This window comes from Diabrotica virgifera, chromosome 1, assembly GCF_917563875.1.
Source record: "Diabrotica virgifera virgifera chromosome 1, PGI_DIABVI_V3a".
Lineage (NCBI taxonomy): Eukaryota > Metazoa > Arthropoda > Insecta > Coleoptera > Chrysomelidae > Diabrotica > Diabrotica virgifera.
The window spans coordinates 135,010,258-135,033,853 of NC_065443.1; the positions used below are offsets into that span (position 1 = coordinate 135,010,258).

General features: G+C 32.1%; 1 protein-coding gene across 1 annotated transcript in view; it reads left to right on the plus strand.

The window, feature by feature from the left end:
- LOC114333519 (leucine-rich repeat-containing protein 24-like) overlaps window positions 1–23,596 on the plus strand; it is a 264,133-nt gene that overhangs the window by 208,539 nt on the left and 31,998 nt on the right. The window contains exons 5-6 of the mRNA XM_028283404.2: window positions 1,872–1,998; window positions 7,028–7,264. Coding sequence (XP_028139205.2) covers window positions 1,872–1,998; window positions 7,028–7,264 — 364 coding nt within the window. The remainder of the gene's footprint in view (window positions 1–1,871; window positions 1,999–7,027; window positions 7,265–23,596) is intronic.

A 23,596-nucleotide genomic window follows, 5' to 3' on the forward strand; every position in this document is an offset into this window, starting at 1 on the left:
CTGACTAATAAACACATATCTCCAAAATAAATGACATTAAGTGTTTCATGCTGATGTTCTTCAAGAAAGGAGATAAGAAAGACCCAAATAATAATTACTATCAAGCAAAAAATATTTTAAATACAACACTCAAATTGACAACAAGAATTATAGCGACAAAAATAAACGAACACATAACTCTGCAAGAGGAACAGCAAGAATTTCGGACAGGAAGATCATGCACGGATGCAGTTTTTGTAATAAGACAAATAATAGAAAAGTCCCTGGAATACAATAAACCAGCATGTGCTTGATAGATTTTAAGAAAGCGTTTGATAGAGTGAGAATTCGGCACGCGATACATTTACTATATGAAAATGTGTGTGTGTTTTTGTGTTTTATTGGCACTGGTTTTCACAACCAACTGGCAAGTCAATTTCATAATTGTTTTTAGACTATAACTTATCACTAACTCAGGGGAGTAATGTGTAATGTGTGTTGAGTAAGTGTCTTGTTATTTTGCAAAGTCGACATCATTGTCTTTGCAAAGAGACGCTAATTGTATCCGAACGTCTGCGGTCCCTCCGGTGAATACCGATCCCACAAGGACAGAAACTATTTTCATTTATTAATTTATAATAAACGAAAAAATTCTGACCCTGGTGAGATTCGAACTCACGACCTTTTCGGATTTTTCGATCCATAGGCAGACGCTCTTACCACTGAGCCACGGAGGGGGTACTATATGAAAATGGAATATTGCTGGATTTAATAAAAACCATTGAGAATATAATATAAAGATAACATAGCTATGGTAAGATGTAAGGGAAAACTATGGCTACCTATCAAGTATGAAACTGGCATTGACAAGGAGATTCGCTGAACCCATTTATATTTAATCTGATAATGGATGATATTATAAAGAAAGTTAAAAAAAGGGAGGATATAGAATGGGAGAAAAGGAAATAAAGATAATCTGCTACGCCGACGACGCCATAACAACAGCCGAAAATGAAGATGACCTACAAAAATTAATTAAAGAATTCGAAGACACGGCTCTCATATACAACATGGTGATCTCAACCGAGAAAACTAAATCGATAGTGGTATCAGCGGAACCGAGACGATGTAAATTGGTCGTAAATAACAAAATAATAGAACAAGTGATGGAAACAGAATACTTGGGAATAAAACTGTCAAGTTACGGAAACGTGGAAGAAGAAGTACAAAAAAAGTGAACATGGCGAACAGAGCAGCAGGATGTCTCAACCAGACAATCTGGAGAAACAAATACCTCACAATGAAAACGAAAATCGGGATATATAAATCAAAAATAAGACCGATAATGACGTATACAGCGCAAACAAGAGCAGATACGGCGAAAACATACAGATTGCTGGAAACAGCAGAAATGAAAGTCTTACGAAAAATAACAAACCAAACTCTAAGAGACAGAGTAAGAAGTGAGGAAATACGAGTGAGATGTGGTATAGAAGAAATAAGCATGTGGACCAAAAGAAGAAAAATAGAATGGAATCAACACATAGAAAGAATGACAGAAAATAGAATAGTACGAATAGCAAGAGACAAATCGCCAAATGGAAGAAGATCATTGTGACGACCGAGGAAAAGATGGTCAGACAATGCCAATTGAGGCTAAAAACCGAAGTAAAACAGGCATTGAGCCTATTTATAAAGTAGGAAGAAGAAGAATAAGCGTTTTATAGGGGCTATATTTAAATGTCCAGGAAAATTTCTAAAAGAACTGATGCATATAACCCATCTAATTTGTCTATGGTGTCTTTCTAGTATAGTATAATACAATAATAGTAAATAATGTACAATTATATTCTTGATGTGCGTATATGATTGTATTATTGTTCTGATTTCAGGTTGCCGAAGGGAAGGAGATGGTGAAGATCATCAAAAAATGGAAATGTATGCAAATGAATTCCCTCAACCACTTCAAATCCCAATTGCGAGGCTACGAGAAAGCACAGAATTCCTTGATGGTGGACGGTATGTATTTGTAACCTATTATTGTAAAGTTTAACATTATTATGTGCATGTCTAGTTTTCAGAAGAACTTTGCAGAAATTTTAGCTTTAAACCATTTTAGAATTTTAAAAATACGTTAAAGAAATAAACTAACCCAAATGTTAAAGATTAAAATATTTAAAATAAAAATTTTAAAAAGAAAAAATAGCTAAAAAAATTAAATAAACTAAAAATTAAAAACCCTTCCTTTCTTGTGTTTTTACGCTTACTTAGCAGATATTATTCGACATGCAGTCGATGAGTTTTTTTATTTCACAATTAAATGCAAAAAAGATTATAATATTTGAGAGATGAAAGATTGGAGGATATTTCTCCAAATTTTTCACTATAAGCTGTATCAAAAACTAGAAGAACTGGTTAGTGGCACACAGTTTTGGTTCAGTAATAGCCTCGGAACCAGAGAATCACTATTTAGTATTCATACAGTTTAATATTTGTGTTTATTGACTTTGAGAAGGCCTTTGATCGACTAAAACATATTGAAGTGATAGCCATTATTCTTCAGCAGGTGTTGATGATAAAACATATCTTTAAAAATCTTTACTGGCATCAACGTGCTTAATACTGAAGAGCTACAAATACGATGATAATTGAGACAGGGCTGCATTTTGTCCCCACTAATATTTAAAATTTGCTCGCAGTTTATTTTCAATAAAATATTGGATAATTTTAGACATGGTGTCAAATTTAATTACGTCAATATTGATAATTTGAGGTATACTGATGACATGATGTCAATTAAAAATAGTTAAAAAACAACTTTAACGTCTGACTAAAGCGTTGGTTTCCTCGAAAGCGGTGCCGACACACTGCGACCATAACACTGCGATGAATGACTTCATAAAAAACTGTACCATGCAAAATAATAGCGGTGGTTTCCAAGGATGCGTTGGAAGCCACCGCTTGCTGAGTTTACACATTCCATTACCGTAGTGAAGAACCTTGAATTTTTCACCGTAATCTGACGTAATTCATCGCAGTGCTACGGTCGCAGTTTGTCGGCACCGCTTTCGAGGAAACCAGCGCTTAATAGGATTATAGGATTACCACAACGTGTGATGAATTAGGTCTGAAGGTAAACTCTACAAAGACAAAGATGATGATTGTCATTTCCGCAGGTGGTCTGTTTACTGGGCCGTTACCAGGGCCGCCGAGAGGGATGAGCGGGTCCCGGTAAAAAGTGAACGGCGGCGGGCCCCCGGCAAAAAGTGAAAGTGAAGATCGCAAAGAATTGTTTAATTTTTATAGAAATAAAATTATTAATAATAATGAACATTTCAAATATAAATTTGATTAAATTTTGATTATATTTATAATAGTGAAAATATTTATAATAAAGGTGCTTCTCGAATTTTCTAATTGGCAAACATGTCTCTAATTTTCGAAAAATTGCATGATTTTGCCAAATTATTCTCAATTCACAAAGTTGATAGGCAGCTAACCGATCCTGTTTCATTGTAGCTATCATTGCCTCATAGCATTTTTTATGCGAAAAAGAAAACTAAAGGATCTTTCTGCTTCTGAAACTGTCACCGGTAATGTGCAAAATATTCTTAACAAAATAACGATTCAAATTTGAGATGTTTAATTTTGTTAAGCAAATCTATTGGAGAAAATTGAGATTCACCAATATTATCCTTGTACATATATCACTCTCAAATGAAAAATTTCATCTATCAATTTTTCACTGATGTCTTCTTTATAAAACTCGCGCAATACATATATCAATTTTTTTCTTAATATTGTCGTCATCTTTATCTCGGAATATCCACAAAATATTAAATAGCGAATGAATTTTGTTTTCCACATTAAATCTTCTTATTATTGCTTATTATATGACAATATTAAAAAATATTTCCCAGCGGAATATTGCGTCGGGCTCAAAATTTTTAGTCGCATCACTACTAACTAGGCCCAGGCAAAATATCAAAAAATCTTATAGGATTTCTGCGTCGTTTTTCTTTATTTGATGTAAATTCTGGATTTATTCCATAATTGCTGGTAACTAATTTAGATTCCTCAATATAGATTCTTCTGATTTTTTGTAAATATTCTAGAAGCCCTGATATATTTTTAATCTCCATATCTATACCATATTTTTATCTGACTGCACTGCAGTATTTGACTCCTGTGATTTATTGCTGTTAAAATTTTAAACAAAATCGATTAAAGATCATAATATTAAATATAGCCGAGTATTATCTAATTAAACGCATTATGGCTATAAAGTGAAGAGCAAAAAACAGGAAAAATTACGTCTTTGGTCTGGTCGACGCCGGGCCCCTTACATCGCCGGGTCCCGGTAAAATGTACCGGCTGTACCGCCCTCTCGGCGGTTCTGCGCGTTACTCAGTATAGTAAACAAAACTGAGACTCTCAAAATAAATTACATCATATTCTGCAGAAAAACAGACCGTTATACATTCGATGTTCGTGAGAATAAAAAATCACAGATTCAACAGTTCTTTAACGAAAAAAACATTACACTACCTTAACATTTGGAACGATAGGTTTATACATATAGAATATAGGGTGATTCGTATTTAAGACTAGCGGTTGATTTTACAACGTATCTGAATTGGGATCATATTTATTCCCTAACAACACAAAACATTCCAGGAATGTATTATCAAAGTTCTATTAATGTTTGAATGTTCTGGACAATGGTCAATGTCCTATATTTTAAGCGAGGCCATTTATTATTCAATTTGCATTTATTTTCAAATGTGCCGTGCGTGTATATTATGTATTTAGGCAATCCAAACCACGTGATTTCTGGTTGGCATACAACAAAAAGTTACAGGTTACAGAGGTTATGTTGTTTACATTGTTTATCGTCGTATTTTGTCTATTCTGGATTCATTTGGATTTCGTTTGCTGTATTGTGTGAACTTTACAAACTTTATCATACTGCAAAGTGATTATTTAAGGAACTTATTATTGGAAACTCCAGATGTTTGGAGAAAGGTAGGGGAAACAATTTTTATTTACTGTTCATTTTTCTCTGATGTTTATCAATATTGATGAATTTTGCAAGCAATAACATTATTTCTTTTATTGTTTTAGATATTTATTGAAGCTGAAAATAATTGGGGATTTAGATCCATATACAATTCAGTCAGAATTGGATTTTACCATAAAGTGCATTCCATCAAATTACTATTATAGATATTTATGTATTATAAATAGTTGATTATGTCTGGTGGAATCTCACAGTTACTACTCTAAGCAACATATGAAAGCATACAAAAGCTTTCAGGCACATAAATATTTTACAGCTGGATTTGTTTTTAAGTTGGCAGTCACAAGCAACAACTTCGTAAGTACCTACAAGAATATTGAGGAAATCCAGCTCCTCGGTACTACTGGGCAAACTAGAAGATTGAAGAGGACAAAGCCTTTTGAACTAGTTTGAGTGATATGTGATAGTGAAAAGCAGAGCATAATGCTTGTGTGCCTGTGTATGTTAGAATAGTGCGATTAGAAAAGCAGGCATAGTGCTTGTGTGCCTGTTAGATTAGATATAAGACGCTATGGGGTAAGCTCTTCATCTTCATTTTAAGGAACACTAGTAATTTAGGTTAAATTAAAATTGCTCATTGGTCAGAGTTATGACCTGATTGTAATTGTAATGTACAATTCAATACAATGAATCGTAATCGTAGTAATGATTATGGAAAAAATATATGACAAGATTTTGTGCAATAAAAATGTTTATATTTATCAAAGATGTATTATTTGGTATGGCCACGTATACTTCTGGTATATCGTCGGTGAAGTGACAATACCTCCTATCTGCTGTTTCATGAATTTTGTGGAAGATGAAAAACTTGTTTGGGCCACCTCCTGTTTTCATATATTTTTTAACTTGTTTTCTAATAAATTCAACTATCTATTTACTACAAAACAAGTCGACCCTTACGTATGAAAACAGGAGGTGAGCTTAAAAAATGTTTTTCGTCTCCTGCAAAACTCATGAAAAAACATATAGGAGGTATTGTCACATCACTGACGATATATTTCAGAGAATGTTTAAAAAATATACTTCGAATGTCCTAAGAACATTCGTAGATATTCATGGAATGTTTCAAGACATTCATGGAATTTTTCAACAAGACATTCAGTCTAAAAAATATACTGTGAATGTTCAAAGAACATTCGTATACATTCATGGAATGTTCCAACAAGACATTCAAGGAATGTTTAGAATGCTGACACAGCACTTTCCTGGGACTTTCCAGGGACGTTCGTGTGCTTTTAGCGACATTCCAGGAATGTTTTCAATGTCCTGTGTGTACCTTCTAGGAACATTCCTGGAATGTTTTTTGTTATTAGGGTTAATAGTAAGAATTTGTTTCGCGGTATTTCTTAACAATCGCAGAACCAACCATTTACTAGAAACAGCGAGGACCAAGGAGGGTCAATAAATTAATCAAAAACGTGCTTCTTTATTTAAACTAGTTTAAAAATACCCCTTTTATATAATTCCTAAACGTTAATGGAATAGTTGAAAGGTGCGAACTTATAATTTACCCGGAGTCTTCGGCTTCAGTGGAATCGGCATCATCGTAGGATACAGAAACATTTTTGAATTCTTGCTGTGCTTACCGCATACATACTGTTTTTGCCCACTTATTGGCCTTTTTTCTTTTAGATTTTGCTAATTTGACACATGAATGATATCGTCCCTTTCCATTTTGGGATGATGTTGAAGGTATTTAAGGGGAATATTTAAAGTCCACTGTTAAGTTTTTATAAAAGTATGAGGAAAATTAATTAAATTATAGAAATGCTAATTATGCCATATAATAGGGCAGTAGTACGCCAAAAACTACTAATTATTTGAGATTTTTAGGAACAAAGGTATTTAAAAAATCGGATGTAATGCAATGTTGTAGATACTTTTTAACGCTCCTTGGTCCTTCTAGGGATAATATTATTAAAAAAAAATATTTTCATACACAAACAGTTTCTTTGTTGTTGTTTACAGATGCATTATCGATTCGGAGGGTTACCCCATCGACTACGGCCTTCCAAAAATCCCCTGTCGAACGGTGCCGAACCAATTCGCCGCTGAAGCGTATTACAGGACGTTGCCGTCCAATCGGTTGAAGAGACACTCCGCTGCGAATCCATTTCGCAGGATCTCTAGAGAGGCGGAATTCCTCTCAAGGAGTGTTGATTCTCCATATGATAATTCAGTGGATGTTCGATATACTGCCGATGGGTGAGTATTTTCTATTTGAATAGGCTGATAGAATTCGAATTTAGATTATTTTCTTACACACTTAGCAGTAGTTTTCTATTCAATAATAAATCACGTTAAACTCTTTATAGAATATTAAATATTTTAAATTTGCTACTCGATAGAATAAAAATATAAAGCAAATAAATTATTCTTTTGACACAATCTAATTTGTAACACCTTCATTTATGATGCTCTTGACATATGTGTTTTATCGACTTTAAAAAGTCCTCTGACCAAGTCAGCCACGACAAACTGAACAAGACCTCTGTATTATTAAGAATTTGTATTGGCAGCACTGTGCAAACATATGAATTGGTCACGTCACGACGGAAGCAACGGAAATACGACGCGGTGTGAGGCAATGGTATATTTTATCACCTCTACTTTTCAATATCTACTGCGAATGTCAATATATCTATCTAATTAGCCCTAAACATCCATCCTTGGATATAGGCCTCCTCTTCCTTCTTCCATGCCTCTCTATCTTGGGCAATTTGCATCCAATTTGACCCAGTGTGTTTCTTCAGGTCATCCGACCATCGCATCTGTGGCCTTTCCCTTTGTCGTTTGTGGTTCCACGGTCTCCAATGTATAATCATCTTAGTCCATCTTTCATCCTTCTGCCATTAAGTTATTGGAATGTAAACAACTCAATTTGCATCCCACGTGTTGGAAAATTCAATACCTTACCTAAGGGCATTATCCTTGTTGCCATATATCCATCCTAAGGCATTTTATTTAAGTATACACCTTTAATGCATCCATATTATATTTAAAGGGTTTTTACCCGAATATTTCTTCGGTGGCTCAGCTGGCATCCAATCTGTCTAACACTGATGATGATTTTTTATATAATAAAACGTTCTGTTTTGATGTAGCCCTTAAAGTTAGTAGTTAAAAGGCGCAAATTGGAATACTTTGTTTATATAATGCGTCCCCCAGAAAAATATAACATACTTCACCTTGTCATGCAAGGTAAAATAATGGGAAAAAAGAAGTGTAGGCCCCCGTATAACTTCTTGGCTTGAAAACCTACGCCAATGGTTTGGGAAAACTAGCACTGAACTATTTCGCGCGGCTGTAAATAAGACAGTGATTGTTAATATGCTGGGCAACATGAGAGCCAACGATCGACAAGCGGTCTCGGCACCTTAAGAAGAAACCCTTAAAGGGATATTTAATAAAGAAAATTTATACCTTTTACAAAGAATTTTTTCAATTTTTTTATTCATGCGAATGGCCTTAGTTGTCGAGGCAAATAAAAAAATTCTGATAAAATACAAATATTAGAAATAAATAGGCCTGGATACCGGGTACCAAAAAAAAGTTTATTATTAGCAAGTTGAAAATTTCTTAAGAGCTTAGGGGTGTCTAGTCGGACAAAATTTGATGTACGGGAACACTGGAACAGGGGAAATTTTAATTGTGGAACAGGTTACAGGTTTCGAACGTCAGACTACGAAAATGTTCCGTGTATTTTGTCGGACAGAACTTCCAATTCATTTGTTACCCTGTCATTAAATTCTCATGCAAAAATCAGACAGCTATATTTACCACCAACATAATTAGTGTCGTTTGACATGTTCTACGTGTCGGACTTATTAAAATGCCCAACATATTTGTGGGACAAACATTTTTTCATATATTATATAAAGTTTGTTATGGAATAAACTAGAAAACAACCTGCTAGTTTTCACAATCATAAACATGTCAGGGCCCTGAGCAAGGTAAATAGAATTCTATTTTGCTGACGTCATAAAGTCGAATTTCACAATGCAAGAATCGACCGCTGCTAAGCAACATGACGTCACTAAAATAGAATTCTATTTTGCTGACGTCACAAAACGAATTTTACAATGCAAAAATCGACGGTTGCTAGGCAACGTGACGTCACTAGAATATAATTCTATTTTGCGTGCTGCCAATATAGGATGGCACAAAAACTTCCCCTGTTCCAGTGTTGCCATATGAAGAGTACAGGCGAAAAACAAGGAATTTCACATTTTATACATATTGTGATAAACACCAATAAAGGTTTAATTCTTAGGATATCTAAAAACTACTTAGGAGATTTTTAGCAGAATTCTAGCAATTCTGTTTCTATAATATTAATATAATATTAATTTATATTAACTTATTAATTTAATAATGCACCAAAAAACTGTTCCTTAAACATTCCTTATTTTTGTTCAGTGGCGTGCCGACAATCCTGGTTCTTCGCCTGGATACAAATTCTTAGAAAATTTATATAGACTGATCTTTCTGTACTCTGGGCTAATTAGCAAAATACAAGGAAAAGTTATTTACCAGCAATTTTATTGCTGGAATCGAATCTTATTATTGTATGTATTAATAATATAGGTATGCAAAATCCGCAGATAGTGTGCTACTTTTTTTTATAAACAAAATGGGGCCCGAAAATCGTGTTTTTTTCAAAAACACCCAAATAAAAATTCACCGCAACTAAATTCTGCATAGAGACGTGTTTTTCCCGATTCACTTCGACGAAAATTTCCCCGGAAAAAGCGGGTTTTTCCAACAAAATCTTTAATGTTCAAATAAAATTTTAGATAAGTAATTTTTAATCAATAATTAAATAACTTGGTAATATAAAAGCCCGTTTTATATAGATTATAATTCCAGAAGGTGATGGAATATGAATGAACAGTTTAGCAACAATTGAATTGTTAATTAAAAATTTACGGTCACTATAATAACGACAATAATTATGGTGCATAAGAATAACTATGATTTTTTCATAAAAAGGCACTATACCTATCTAATTTATTTTACAGAATTGAAATTGGAATATTTAAGCGGCCTCAGGAATATTTTAAAATTATAAACAATTTTTTGGCTTATAAACAAATAGAATATCTCGGGAAATATTAAACTAAATTAAATTGTGAAAACGGTATACGAGAAGCAGCGGCAGGACACTTCTTCTAAAAGAAAAACGTTTAATTGTGACGAGTCGTTCCTGAGATACAACCGGTCAAAATGGACCGGAATTTACGGCAAAGATATAAACAATATGTAGTATCATAATTTTCAAACCATTACCATTTTATTTTTGTCCTCTCTCTCCACACCAATTTTCATATCTTTAAAATACTCATAGCATATATTATTATAATAAAAACTATCGATAATACGTGTGAAAATTGCCAAAAATAGCAAAATTCCAATCAAAAATTAGGTTGGAGAAAATGTAACCCTAAAAGTTCAAAATCGGTATAAGTTAAAAAAATGCATTTTCTCGGTTTCCCATGGAGCAATTTCCTTCATTCTTTTTTTTTCCCAATAACTCGAGTAGAGTCATCGAACTGATGCATTATTATATGTCAAACTTGCTTTTGTTTCGTTATAATAGATTAATTTATTTATAAGAATAGAAAACTACATATTTTTTCCAGTTGTAGGCTTTTTTTTAGATAAACTTACTAAAAGTGTACCTTTTAAAGTTAAAAACATAAATATTATCATTTGAAAGCTGTATAATTATTTAAACAAATTAAAATTTTGTGTTATAATAAATAAAATAATATATTATAACAAAACAAAAGCAAGTTTGACATTTAATAATGCGTTAGTTCGATGGCTCTACTCGAGTTACTTGGTAACAAAAAAGAATGAAGGAAATTGCTCCATGGAAAGCCGAGAAAATGCATTTTTTTAACGTATACCGATTTTGAACTTTGAGGGTTACATTTTCTCCAACCTAATTTTTGATTGGAATTTGGCTATTTTTGGCAATTTTCACACGTATGATCGATAGTTTTTATTATAATCATATATGTTATGAGTATTTTAAGAATATGAAAATTGGTGAGGAGAAAGAGGACAAAAATAAAAAGGTGATGGTTTGAAAACTATGATCCTATTGTTTATATCTTTGCCGTAAAATCCGGTCAACTTTGACCGGTTGTATCTCAGGAACTATTCATCATAATTAAACGTTTTTTCTTTTAGAAGAAGCATCCTTCTGCTTTTTTTCGAATACCGTTTTTAGAATTTAATTTAGTTTAATATTTTTCGAGATATTCTATTTGTTTATAAGCCAAAAAATTATTTATAATTTTAAAATATTCCTGAGGCCGCCTAAATCTTCCAATGTCAATTCTTTAAAGTACATCTTTTTATGAAAAAATCATAGGTACTCTTATGCACCATAATTATTATCGTTATTATAGCGACCGTAAATTTTTAATTAAGAATTCAATTGTTGCTAAACTGTTTATTCAATTTTCATCAACTTTTGCAACTATAATCTATACGAAAAGGGATTTTACATAACCAAGTTATTTAATTATTAATTAATAATTACTTATCTAAAAGTTTAGTTGAAAATTAAAGATTTTGTTGGAAAAACCCGCTTTTTCGGGAAAAGTTTTCGTCGAAGTGAATCGGGAAAAGCACGTCTCTATGCAGAATTTAATTGTGGTGAATTTTTTTTGAGTATTTTTGGTGTAAATTTAAAAATTTTGGAGTTATAGAGCAAAAATTGAAAAAACACGTTTTTCGGGCGCCATTTTGTTTATAAAAAAAGTAGCACACTATCTGCGGGCTTTGCATACCTATATTATTAATACATACAATAATAAGATTCGATTCCTGCAATAAAATTGCTGGTAAATAACTTTTCCCAAAAATGGCCTATTCTCCGATAATCAGCCCAGACTACTGGTTATTGTCCTGAATCGATGGGCTAGTCGATAATACTCAGTTTTTGCTACCACATGGCGAGAAAAGCCAAAATTCATGAAAAAGTGACATTCCTTGTTTTTCCCCTGTACTCTTCATATATCAAAGTTTGTCTGACTAGACTCCGTTAAACTATTAACAAATTTTCAGCTTGCAATAAACTTTTTTTGGTACGCGGGATCCAGGCCTAAAAGCAATAAAGTGCATCCTATCATTTTGTGAATCTATATAAAATGTTATATACCTACACTGTTTAAATTGGGTTAGTAGTGTTTCCCAACGTTTTAATGGAAACTCGTATAATGAATAAAATATTGGTGGCAGCTGACATGGAAAATTCTTTTATTGAGTTTTTATTGAGTTGCATTCATGAAATAAATAAGTTACATATGTACCACATATCGATTAATCCGAATTTATTTTAAAATGTTTTGATTTTGTATCATTTCACAAGCATTTATCATTACATTATGTTTTGAGAGTTCGGCACCGATATCGAATAAGTTTAGACGGGATTTGACCGACAAAAAAACAATCATAAAATTCTTACACTACGTTAACATCAAGTAAAAGAGTGTTAGTTCGTTTTGTATAGAAATAGCTATTTGTATAACAAGGGAGGAAAGTGCTACTTCTCCTCCCGAGAATGAAGTTTACTCTCCGACGCGTAGCGGAGGCAGAAATAATAGGAGAATACCTACCAGGCTGGTTCCACACAGGAAAGAGCAACAATCGATCAAATTGTTATGCTAAAATTGTTACAAGACAATAGTTATGAACAAAATCTAGGCTTGCGTATGCTCTTTATTGATTTTAAACAGGCTTACGACTCCATCTCACGAAACGAACTATATGAAGCAATGAGACCACAGAGAAACTGATAGGATTAGTTAAAATGACGCTAACCAATGCAGTCAATAAAGTCATGATTGAAGAAAGTTTTTCAAATCAGTTTAACGTCAATAGAGGATTAAAACAAGGAGACCCCTGTCAACAGACTTATTTAAGTTCCTAGTACTGGAAAAGGTAATTAGAGGAGCACAAGCGGTACGATTCTCAACAAAAGATAACAATGCATAGGTTTTGCACAGGGCCCCCGCAAGGCTGATTGGCGCCCGCGTGCGGGACATATTTTAGCGCCCTTTAAATTTACTATACACGGTGAATGGGGAGGAACGCACCAAACTTTAAGACTGTATAATATACGTAAAAATAATCAAAAATAACTCATATATGTTGTTATTTGATTTTCAGTTGTTTCCGAGATACGGGGTGTTAAAACCTTTCTTACAAACTGACGACTTATTTATTGCTCTAAAACCGGTTGAGGTGTGCAAATGAAATTTGGTGGGTTTTAAGACATAGTTGGTGCACATGTTTTGACACACAATTAAGAATTTTATATTCACCATTGGCGCGCGTACGGGTAATAGTCTAAAATTTTTGAAACAAAAAAATAGTACATTTTTTTCAGTTCAGAAATAGTACAGTAGTTCAAACCTTTTAAACAAATTTTATACAGGGTGTCTACATAACTAGTAACCATATGAGAAACTGTTTTATTATTAATTTACGAGAAAAAGTTATTATTCATAAAAAGTTCTGCATTATCTAGAACGCAGAATGCAACTATTAAATATCAAATTTTATTAATTTTATACGAGGTATGTCAAAAATATGAATTTCGGTCTAGAGCAAAGTACGTTTAGTTTTCACAATATTGAAAAGTTATTATGAAAAGTTGTGTTTCTATATGTAATTACATCCTTCTAATTGAAATATATTGTGATCTAGAAAGGCACTTTAATTTTGATCGAAACTCATATTTTTTACATATATCTCATATCAAATTGAAAAAATTAATAGGATTTGATGGTTGCATCTTAGATTTTAGACCATGCAAAACTTTTTAGTAAGAACTTTTTATCGTACATTAATTGTACTTTTCAACGACGCCCTTTTCATTTATTAGAAATAATGTGATAAGTCTTTTATTATTAATAATAAGCCCTTTTCAGTTATTACAAATAATGTGATAACTCTTTTATTATTATTAATTAATTAACCAATAACAATAAAAGAGTTATCGCATTATTCTTAATAAATGAAAAGGGCCTTGGGTATCTGTAATTTGAGAAAAAAATCAATTAAAAGGATGTAACTGCATATTAAAACATTATTTTTTAATTAATTTCAAACAACTTTTCATAATAACAATTTTCGATATTATCTCTTTTTCGAAATATAAGGTAAGTACCTACTCTTGATCGAAATTCATATTTTTGATACTCATAAGATTGACACAATTTTATATTTGGTTGCGTTTTAGATTTTAGACAATTCAAATCATTTTATGAAGAAAAAATGTTTTCCGTAAAATTAATAATAAAAAAGTTTCCCATATGGTTCCAAGTTACGCAGGCACAGTGTCTTAAATATTTTCTTTTTTTTTCAAAATAAATTGTAAATTGTGGATTTTATTATGAATTATTCTATGCAATGATTATGATACTTACCATTTTCACAATTAATTTAATTTCCACACCTCTTAAAATAACAACAAATAAAAAATATTGTTTATTACTTTCTACACGAAAACAAAAGTTTAAAATCGTGGCAGAACAAACCCAACGGATATGGCAATATTAGTCGTAAGTAACTATTAACACCAATATAAAATAAAATTTTAAAACTTTCACTGCAGGAAACCACCCGTTCACCAGTAACAGTAAATAATGTTTGTGCCTAGTAAACGCACAGACCAGAAAGGAAAAGATACTCAAGTCAAACACATAATCATAATTCATAGAGTATTTGTTTACTAAGGGTAATTATCATAAATTCGAGTAAAAGATTCACTTTATACGAGTAAAACTGCTTGATCCAGCAAGTTATGTTTTTGTTGGAGTAAAACTGCTCAGTTGCGTTTTATAAGTGCTAGTTTATGTTTCTACTCGTCAAGGAGTGTGATGTGATGTTTATTTTACTATTTTGATTTTGAGTGTCGCTTTAGTTTACAACATAAAATCGATTGGATTTTATGCCAAGCGTAATTCAATCTACTTCAAAGAAAAAAATTCATCTACTTCAAAAAAAAAAAAAAAGAACAACAAAATGTAATATATTTTGACGGAGTAAGTTTAACATTTCAGGACGAGAATAATTATTTTTTCAGTAATAACACAATATTTGATTTTTGAGATTTCTCTAGCTGTTCATGAAATAATTAAAATTGTATATAAAAAATGATTCTCATTTAAAATAAATATTTCTCATTTACCAAACCTTCGGTTTGGCGCCCCTTTGAGGTTACGCCCACGTGCGGCGCACGTGTTGCACGCCCGGTTACGGGGGCCCTGGTTTTGCAGATGACTTGGTGTTTCTGACACGTTCAAGAATAGAACTTCGAAAAATGTTCAAACAATGCTAGAAAATATGGCGTGACTATAAACCAAGAAAAAACCAAGTAGGTATATGGAAATGAGAGCAAAAAACGCAGAAAAAATGAATGGATCACTCTAACAACCAATGACAAAGAGTATAAATTTGAGAAGGTAACTGAATTTGAGTACTTTGGAGTAACAAAAACATGTCCAGGGCAGCCAAGATTCGAACTTACGAGACAATAGTGAGACCAACGGTGATTAATGCATTTAAAACTTGGACCATGAATCAGAAAAAAGAAAAATCTAGAGATTTGGGAGGAAAATATTGAGAAAAGTTTTTGGTTATATCAAGGAAGCTAACGGGGAATGACGCAGAAGAACAAACCAGGAGCTAATGCAGATGTATAAGAGACCCAAAATATCACAGAAAATAAGAGTTGAATGGTTGGGACATGTTTCACGAATGCCATAAGAAAGAAACATCCTAAAATTTTGTTAGCAGGATAACAAGGGAAGAAAAGTAGAGGGAGACTACGAAGGAAGTGATTGGGTGCCGTCCGGACTGACATAGAAAAAATGGGTACAAGAGACTCTAGAGAACAAGTGAAGGACCGGAAAAAGTGGAAAAATTTAGTCAAGACTATCTAAGCCAAGGGCCTCTAATGCCTGTAGCTTTATTATATAATAAGCGAATGGGTCAAAAAATAAAATGTTAAGAACACCTGAGGCTATAGTTGGGTTTTAATTTCATTATGTTATAAATGCTACAATATTCTACAGGGTGTGGTGAACTTTGAGAAAAAACACAGTTTGATTGGTACACCTGGTATACCTACAGTGAAAATTTATCTGTCTAGCAACAATATTATTACAGCGATATTGCTAAAAATAAGGATATACAATATTAAAAAATCACTTAAATCGGACAATATGTTTAGGAAATTCAAGACATCAAAAATTACCCATTTTATGGGGTGCCCGTTTTCTCTGACGTGCAGTGTAGTTATATTATTTTTCTAACTTTTATTTTTTGATAACTGGTTGACATGACATTAATAAATTCAATAAACTACTTCCATTCTATTGTTTTGTAGTATAACTAGTAAAGTTAGAAACAGTTTTTTTAGGGACGACAGTATTTAAAATTATATCTAGTATTTTGTTTGTACAACCAGATAATACCACAATCACAATAAATGTGAACAACGGTTCGTCAAATATGAATGTTTGAAAAAATATCAAGCTTCAATTCAGTTACAAATAATTTCAAAATTGTATAAAAGTCCAATTAACAACAAACAGTGAGCCCTAGATAAACAGTGGATCGAAAAAGTAAATAAACAAAAATTTGATAATTTCGGGCTATATTTGAAGCATGAAATCAGGTTTATAATATTTTGGATTACGATTATATCTATTGGCAATAAAAAAATTCCTCTGGTCAAACAACAATTTCAACATTACCAAGCGTACATTTTTCGGAAAAGTCAATATTTTCGTTTACTGTGTTTATTTGTAAACAATCAAAAAGAACTGTTCGGAAAAATAAATTTTGTATTAGTAGTTAAATACAATAGAAGGGAACATCCATAAACAACGTCATAGAAAAGGGGGAGAGGGGCCTTTGCTTATTACGACGGTATACATCAGGGGGCAAGGGGTCATGAGTGCACATCCGACGTCCTTTGGTATATTTAAATTTGTCTCTATTGTCTCTATCAATATATTTTTTACTAGCTTCTACCAGAAGGCAGCATTATTAAAATATCAGACAGGTAATTATATAGAAACGTAAAACTTCAATACTAGCTAAGTATATAATATTCATTTTTTTTATTTAGCTAATGCCTCGACAACTAATGGCAATTATTGGCATGGTAGGTACGGTGAATTTTTGCAGTTACGTACCTAGTGTCATGTGTAGTGTGTGTGTTGATTAAGTGTCTTGTTACTTTGCAAAGTCGACGTCATTGTCTTTGCAAAGAGACGCTAATTGTATCCGAACGTCTGCGGTCCCTCCGGTGAGTACCGATCCCACAAGGACAGAAACTATTTTCATTTATTAATTTATAATAAACGAAAAATTTCTGACCCTGGTGAGATTCGAACTCACGACCATTCGGACCTTTCGATCCAAAGGTAGGCGCTTTTACCACTGATCCACAGAGGGGTAATATTAATTACATAATATATAATATGCTAATATAAATGAAAACAAAAGGTTCACGAATATAAATATACCCTATTTTAGAATTAAATAGATTTGTACTACTTTTATCGCATACTTTTGATTTCGCTTTTATCAGTCACAGCCTTATCTTTGGACCTTTCGATCCAAAGGTAGGCGCTTTTACCACTGAGCCACAGAGGGGGTAATATTAATTATATAATATGGCTGTCCCGGTGGAACAATGACGCAACTACAAAAATGTAACTTTTCAGGAGAGCCAAAAATATAAAATTATTTTATTTAATACCTCATGCAATGAAGCACAATGGAGATACTGGATTAGTATTGCAGTTATACTTGGCCACCGTGATATCATACTGTAACTCTACTACACATTCGAAATATTTTTCATTCCTAAATTTGATCCCCAATTGCAATTACGTCATTGTTGCCACAGTTATTTTGTGGCAACAATGACGTAATTGCAATTGGGGATCAAAAGGGATGAAAAATTAAGAATTTAGAATTTAGTTGTAGAAACAAAAAACTTTGTTTTAAAGATAATATCTTTAAAACTAAATTCTAAATTTTCATATAATATTCTAATTAATTTCCACAGACATACTCATTTTGTAAAATTTTTGGTTATCTAGCTAGTTCCGAAAGGTGGCGTGTGGAAATAACAACAAAAGTCATTGAAAAAGTTTATTAAACAAATTGAAAATTGTAGAAAAAGCAAATATTTTTAATAAAAAGGAGCTTAAAAATAAAATTGGAATTACAAAAAAAGTATAATAGTCTGGGCTGATTATCGGAGAATAGGCCATTTTTGGGAAAAGTTATTTACCAGCAATTTTATTGCTGGAATCGAATCTTATGATTGTATATATTAATAATATAGATATGCAAAGTCCGCAGATAGTGTGCTACTTTTTTTATAAACAAAATGGCGCCCGAAAATCGTGTTTTTTCAATTTTTCCTGAATAACTCCAAAGATTTTAACTTTAGACCAAAAACACTCGAATAAAAGTTCACCGCAATTAAATTCTGCATAGATACTTGTTTCTTCCGATTTACTTCGACGAAAACTTTCCCCGGAAAAAGCGGGTTTTTCCAACAAAATCTTTAATATTCAACTAAACTTTTAGATAAATAGTTGTTAATCAATAATTAAATAACTTGGTAACGTAAAAGCCCTTTCCGTATATATTATAATTCCAGAAGCCAATGGAAATTGAATGAACATTTTAGCAACAATTGAAATGTTAATTAAAAATTTATGGTCGCTATAATAACGACAATAATTATGATGCATAAGAATAACTATGATTTTTTCATAAAAAGTCACTATACCTATCTAATGTACTTTACAGAATTGAAATTGGACTATTTAAGAGGCCTCAGGAATATTTTAAAATTATAAACAATTTTTTGGCTCATAAACAAATATAATATCTCGGGAAATTTTAAACTAAATTAAATTGTAAAAACGGTACTCGAAAAGCAGAGGCAGGGCGCTTCTTTTAAAAGAAAGAGCGTTTAATTGTGACCAGTGGTTCCTAAGATACAACCGGTCAAAGTTGACTGAAATTTACGGCAAAGATATAAACAATAGGATCATAACTTTCAAACCGTTACCTTCTTATTTTTGTCCTCTTTCTCCACACCAATTTTCATATCTTTAAATCCTCATAACAAATATTATTATAATAAAAACTATCGATAATACGTGTGAAAATTGGCAAAAATAGCAAAATTCCAATCAAAAAGTAGGTTGGAGAAAATGTAACCCTCAAAGTTCAAAATCGGTATACGTTAAAGAAATGCATTTTCTCGGCTTCCCATGGAGCAATTACTTAATTTTTTTTTGTTACCAAGTAACTCGAGTAGAGCCATCGAACTAACGCATTATTAAATGTCAAACTTGCTTTTGTTTTGTTATAAAAATTTAATTTATTTATTATAACACAATATTTTAATTTGTTTAAATAAAAATTGTTTAAATAATTATACAGCTTTCAAATGAAAATTTTATGTTTTTAACTTTAAAAGGTACACTTGTAGTAAGTTTATCTAAAAAAAGCCTACAACTGGAATAAATATGTAATTTTCTGTTCTTATAAAAAAATTAATTTATTATAACAAAACAAAAGCAAGTTTGACATTTAATAATAGGTTAGTTCGATGGCTCTACTCGAGTTATTAGGGAACAAAAAAAGAATGAAGGAAATTGCTCCATGGGAAGCCGAGAAAATGCATTTGGTGAACGTATACCGATTTTGAACTTTGAGGGTTACATTTTCTCCAACCTAATTTTTGATTGGAATTTTGCTATTTTTGGCAATTTTCACACGTATTATCGATAGTTTTTATTATAATAATATATGTTATGAGGATTTTAAAGATATGAAAATTGGTGTGGAGAAAGAGGACAAAAATAAAAAGGTGATGGTTTAAAAATTATGATCCTATTGTTTATATCTTTGCCGTAAATTCCGGTCAATTTTGACCGGTTGTATCTCAGGAACCACTCATCATAATTAAACGTTTTTTCTTTTCAAAGAAGCGTCCTGCCGCTCTCTTTCGAATACCGTTTTCACAATTTAATTTAGTTTAACATTTTCCGAGATATTCTATTTGTTTATAAACCAAAAAATTGTCTATAATTTATAATATTCCTGAGGCCGCTTAAATAGTCCAATTTCAATTCTGTAGAGTACATTAGATAGGTATAGTGTCTTTTTATGAAAAAATCATAGTTATTCTTATGCATCAAAATTATTGTCGTTATTATAGTGATCGTAATTTTTAAATTAACATTTTAATTGTTGCTAAACTGTTCATTCAATTTCTATAGACTTCTGGAATTATAATATATACGGAAAGGGATTTGACCTTATCAAGTTATTTAATTATTGATTAACAACTACTTATCTAAAAGTTTAGTTGAAAATTAAAGATTTTGTTGGAAAAACCCGCTATTTCCGGGGAAAGTTTTCGTCGAAGTAAATCGGAAAAAACACGTCTCTATGCAGAATTTAATTGCGGTGAATTTTTATTTGGGTGTTTTTGGTCTGAAGTTAAAATCTTTGGATTTATAGAGCAAAAATTGAAAAAAACACGATTTTCGGGCGCCATTTTGTTTATAAAAAAAGTAGTACACTATCTGCGGACTTTGCATATCTATATTATTAATACATACAATAATAAGATTCGATTCCAGCAATAAATTTGCTGGAAAATAACTTTTCCTTGTATTTTGCTAATTAGCCCAGAGTATAAACGAAAAATTGAATTGTAAAAGGCTTTACAAAATCCAGGAATTATATGTTTTGAAAGCAATTGTTTCAAATCTTTTAGTTTGTTATCACCTAAAGAAATTTTTGTAGCGTAAGCCCTACGCAGCTGGCATTTCGGTGAAAACTATTCGGACGAACACCGACTCTCTCTTTTTTGGCAAACATCAACGTTCGTCCACGTTGGTTGTTTATAAATTTCTTTATACAGGAAGTAATCTGTCCCTTTTAAGATTTAACATTACTTCAGTTATCAATAAGTTAATATCCAGTCCATTTCATTGTATGTACCGAGCATTTCAGTTAATTTCATTTCATTTAACCGTGAAAGGAGCTCCTGTTTTTTAGCATTCCTAATTAATTCGTTCTTGACTAAGAGAGCATTACCAAGTGTTGGTGTTTGGGGATCTTGGTGTATATTTATGTCTGTTTCTTCTTCTTCTTCTTCTGGTGGTGATGATACCTCAGTAGTGGAAGGATGATAGTCGTCACTGGAAAATTTATCATGCATTTAAATCATATCATAAAAATAGTACTTCCATAAAATGCACTTACGTCAATGTTGCCTCACAATATGGAGAAATCCTGATTAAAATGACACAGAATACAGTTACGTCAAGGTATCAATAACATGAAATACAATTGCGTCAATGTAGCACCGTAGGTACAAGCACATACTCGACCTATCGAAGCACAACTGTACATTATGTCATTGTTTCTCCGAGGTCGGCTGATATTTCAAAAATTTGCAGTTACGTCAATGTTCCACCGGGACAGCGATATATAATATGCTAATATAAATGAAAACAAAAGGTTCACGAATATAAATAAACCCTATTTTAGAATTAAATAGATTTGTACTAATTTTATCGCATACTTTTGATTTCGTTTTTATCAGTCACAGCCTTAAATAATATTACTAGCACTTCCGTCCAGAACAACAAACAATAAATTATAACAGCGTCTGGAAGTAATAAATAATAAACTGTTTATTTACTGAATACTCTGTGTGAAACAATTATTGTAAAATGAATAAATAGACATAAAATATTCTATTCTATTAGTACATTCTATTTTGTACCTAATAAAAGAAATGTCATTGAAATTAAAACAAAATAAGTATGAAGATCTAGGTATATGATGAAGTTAAAAAAGCATAGAAACTCCGATAAAAGTGTTGTCGTTTGTCCAAATAAAGCTAATTAGCTGTGGAGTGAATTTAGGGAAAAAAGTACGCCCATATTAATGAGCTACACATTAGTACTGATTAGGATACATTCATAAATAAAGTTTGAGAGTTAACTTTAATAAATCCAAAAATAACATTGAATTTTAAAACAATCACTAAAAGGAAGGAGTCATTAATTGCAATTGCGACGTTGGTCGGCCAGAGGGAGGGCGACTGTAAATGACGCTTTACGATGGCAGGGGGAGGTTATTAAAAACTCCAAAAATTTTACGACGTAGTTTATGGGTGTTCCCAAACATGGTTTAGTTTTATCCAACTAAAAAAATAGTAGTTTTTCTTTTAGGTTCAGTTTTGCTTCGTTTAAGATCTTATCGGCAACTCTTCTATATCTTCTTCTTGTGCGGTTTTTTTTTGTTTAGATTATATTATAATCATTTACATATGACATGTAATATTATGCGTGCCATGCTCGAGGCAATGCCCAACCAGGAATCAACTTCGGTTTTACTGATAATTTGACAGCTCAATGGTAATTACCACAGAGCAATAACAACGATCTATGCAAATGCACATTTCTCCATTATAGGATTATAAAAAGTTGTCTTTATTATTAATAAATTACGTTATTTTAATTATACAGTGAGGACGTTTAAGTTGGAATAAATTCATTTTCTCGAGAATTGTCGATTTTGTAGTTAAATCCCGAAACATATCGGTTTTTGAATTTGAATTATAGTTTTTTGGCATATATATCATACCAATGACGTCATCTCCCTAGACATAATGACGTAATCGATGATTTCGTATATGAGAATAGGGGTCGTGTGCTAGCTTATTTAAACTCTTATGCAATTCTCTATTCACTAATATAAACATTAACATAATTATTTATAAAGAGTGGCCAAAAAAATTGTTTTTGAATTGAACTAGATGACGCAAAAAGAAGTATGTATGTAATTTATTTATTTCAAAATACATTTTACTGCTGTCCGAAAACAGAAAAAAAATTTTTTTGACAAATAAACATTGCTTTTCGCTTGAGTTAAATGTTTAAACTGCCAAGGGGTAGGTGTGTGGGGTGTGTGGTAGATTTAGCAACTTACTAACACTGTCTGTGTGCACGTACTTCATACTGTCAGTTTTGTAAAAATTAACCCTCAATATTATTCCCAATCGCACCTAAAGAAGTATAACTTGAAAAATTTCAAGGTACCAAAGAGACATAAAATTGCATACTCAACTCACCCTGCCACCTAGACTATAGTGTAAGATTATTTCTTTACTTTAAATCTATAGTTTGACAACTGCTTCCGATTTCAAACTGAAAACTTTCATAAGTTTTCATGTTTTATTTTTCAATTTATATCTGAGTTTTTCCCGCATAATATTTAAAATAGACTGAAGGCGTATGGATTTTGGATGCCTTCAAATATGCCGGTGTTTAGATTGCTTCTAGCTTGTAACATATGCTTGTCTTTAATACGCTATATCGAGGAGTTTTCCAGCCAACCTACATGAATCTCGTGTTGGAATGTTTTAAATATTTGTTTCCAATATTTCGATAT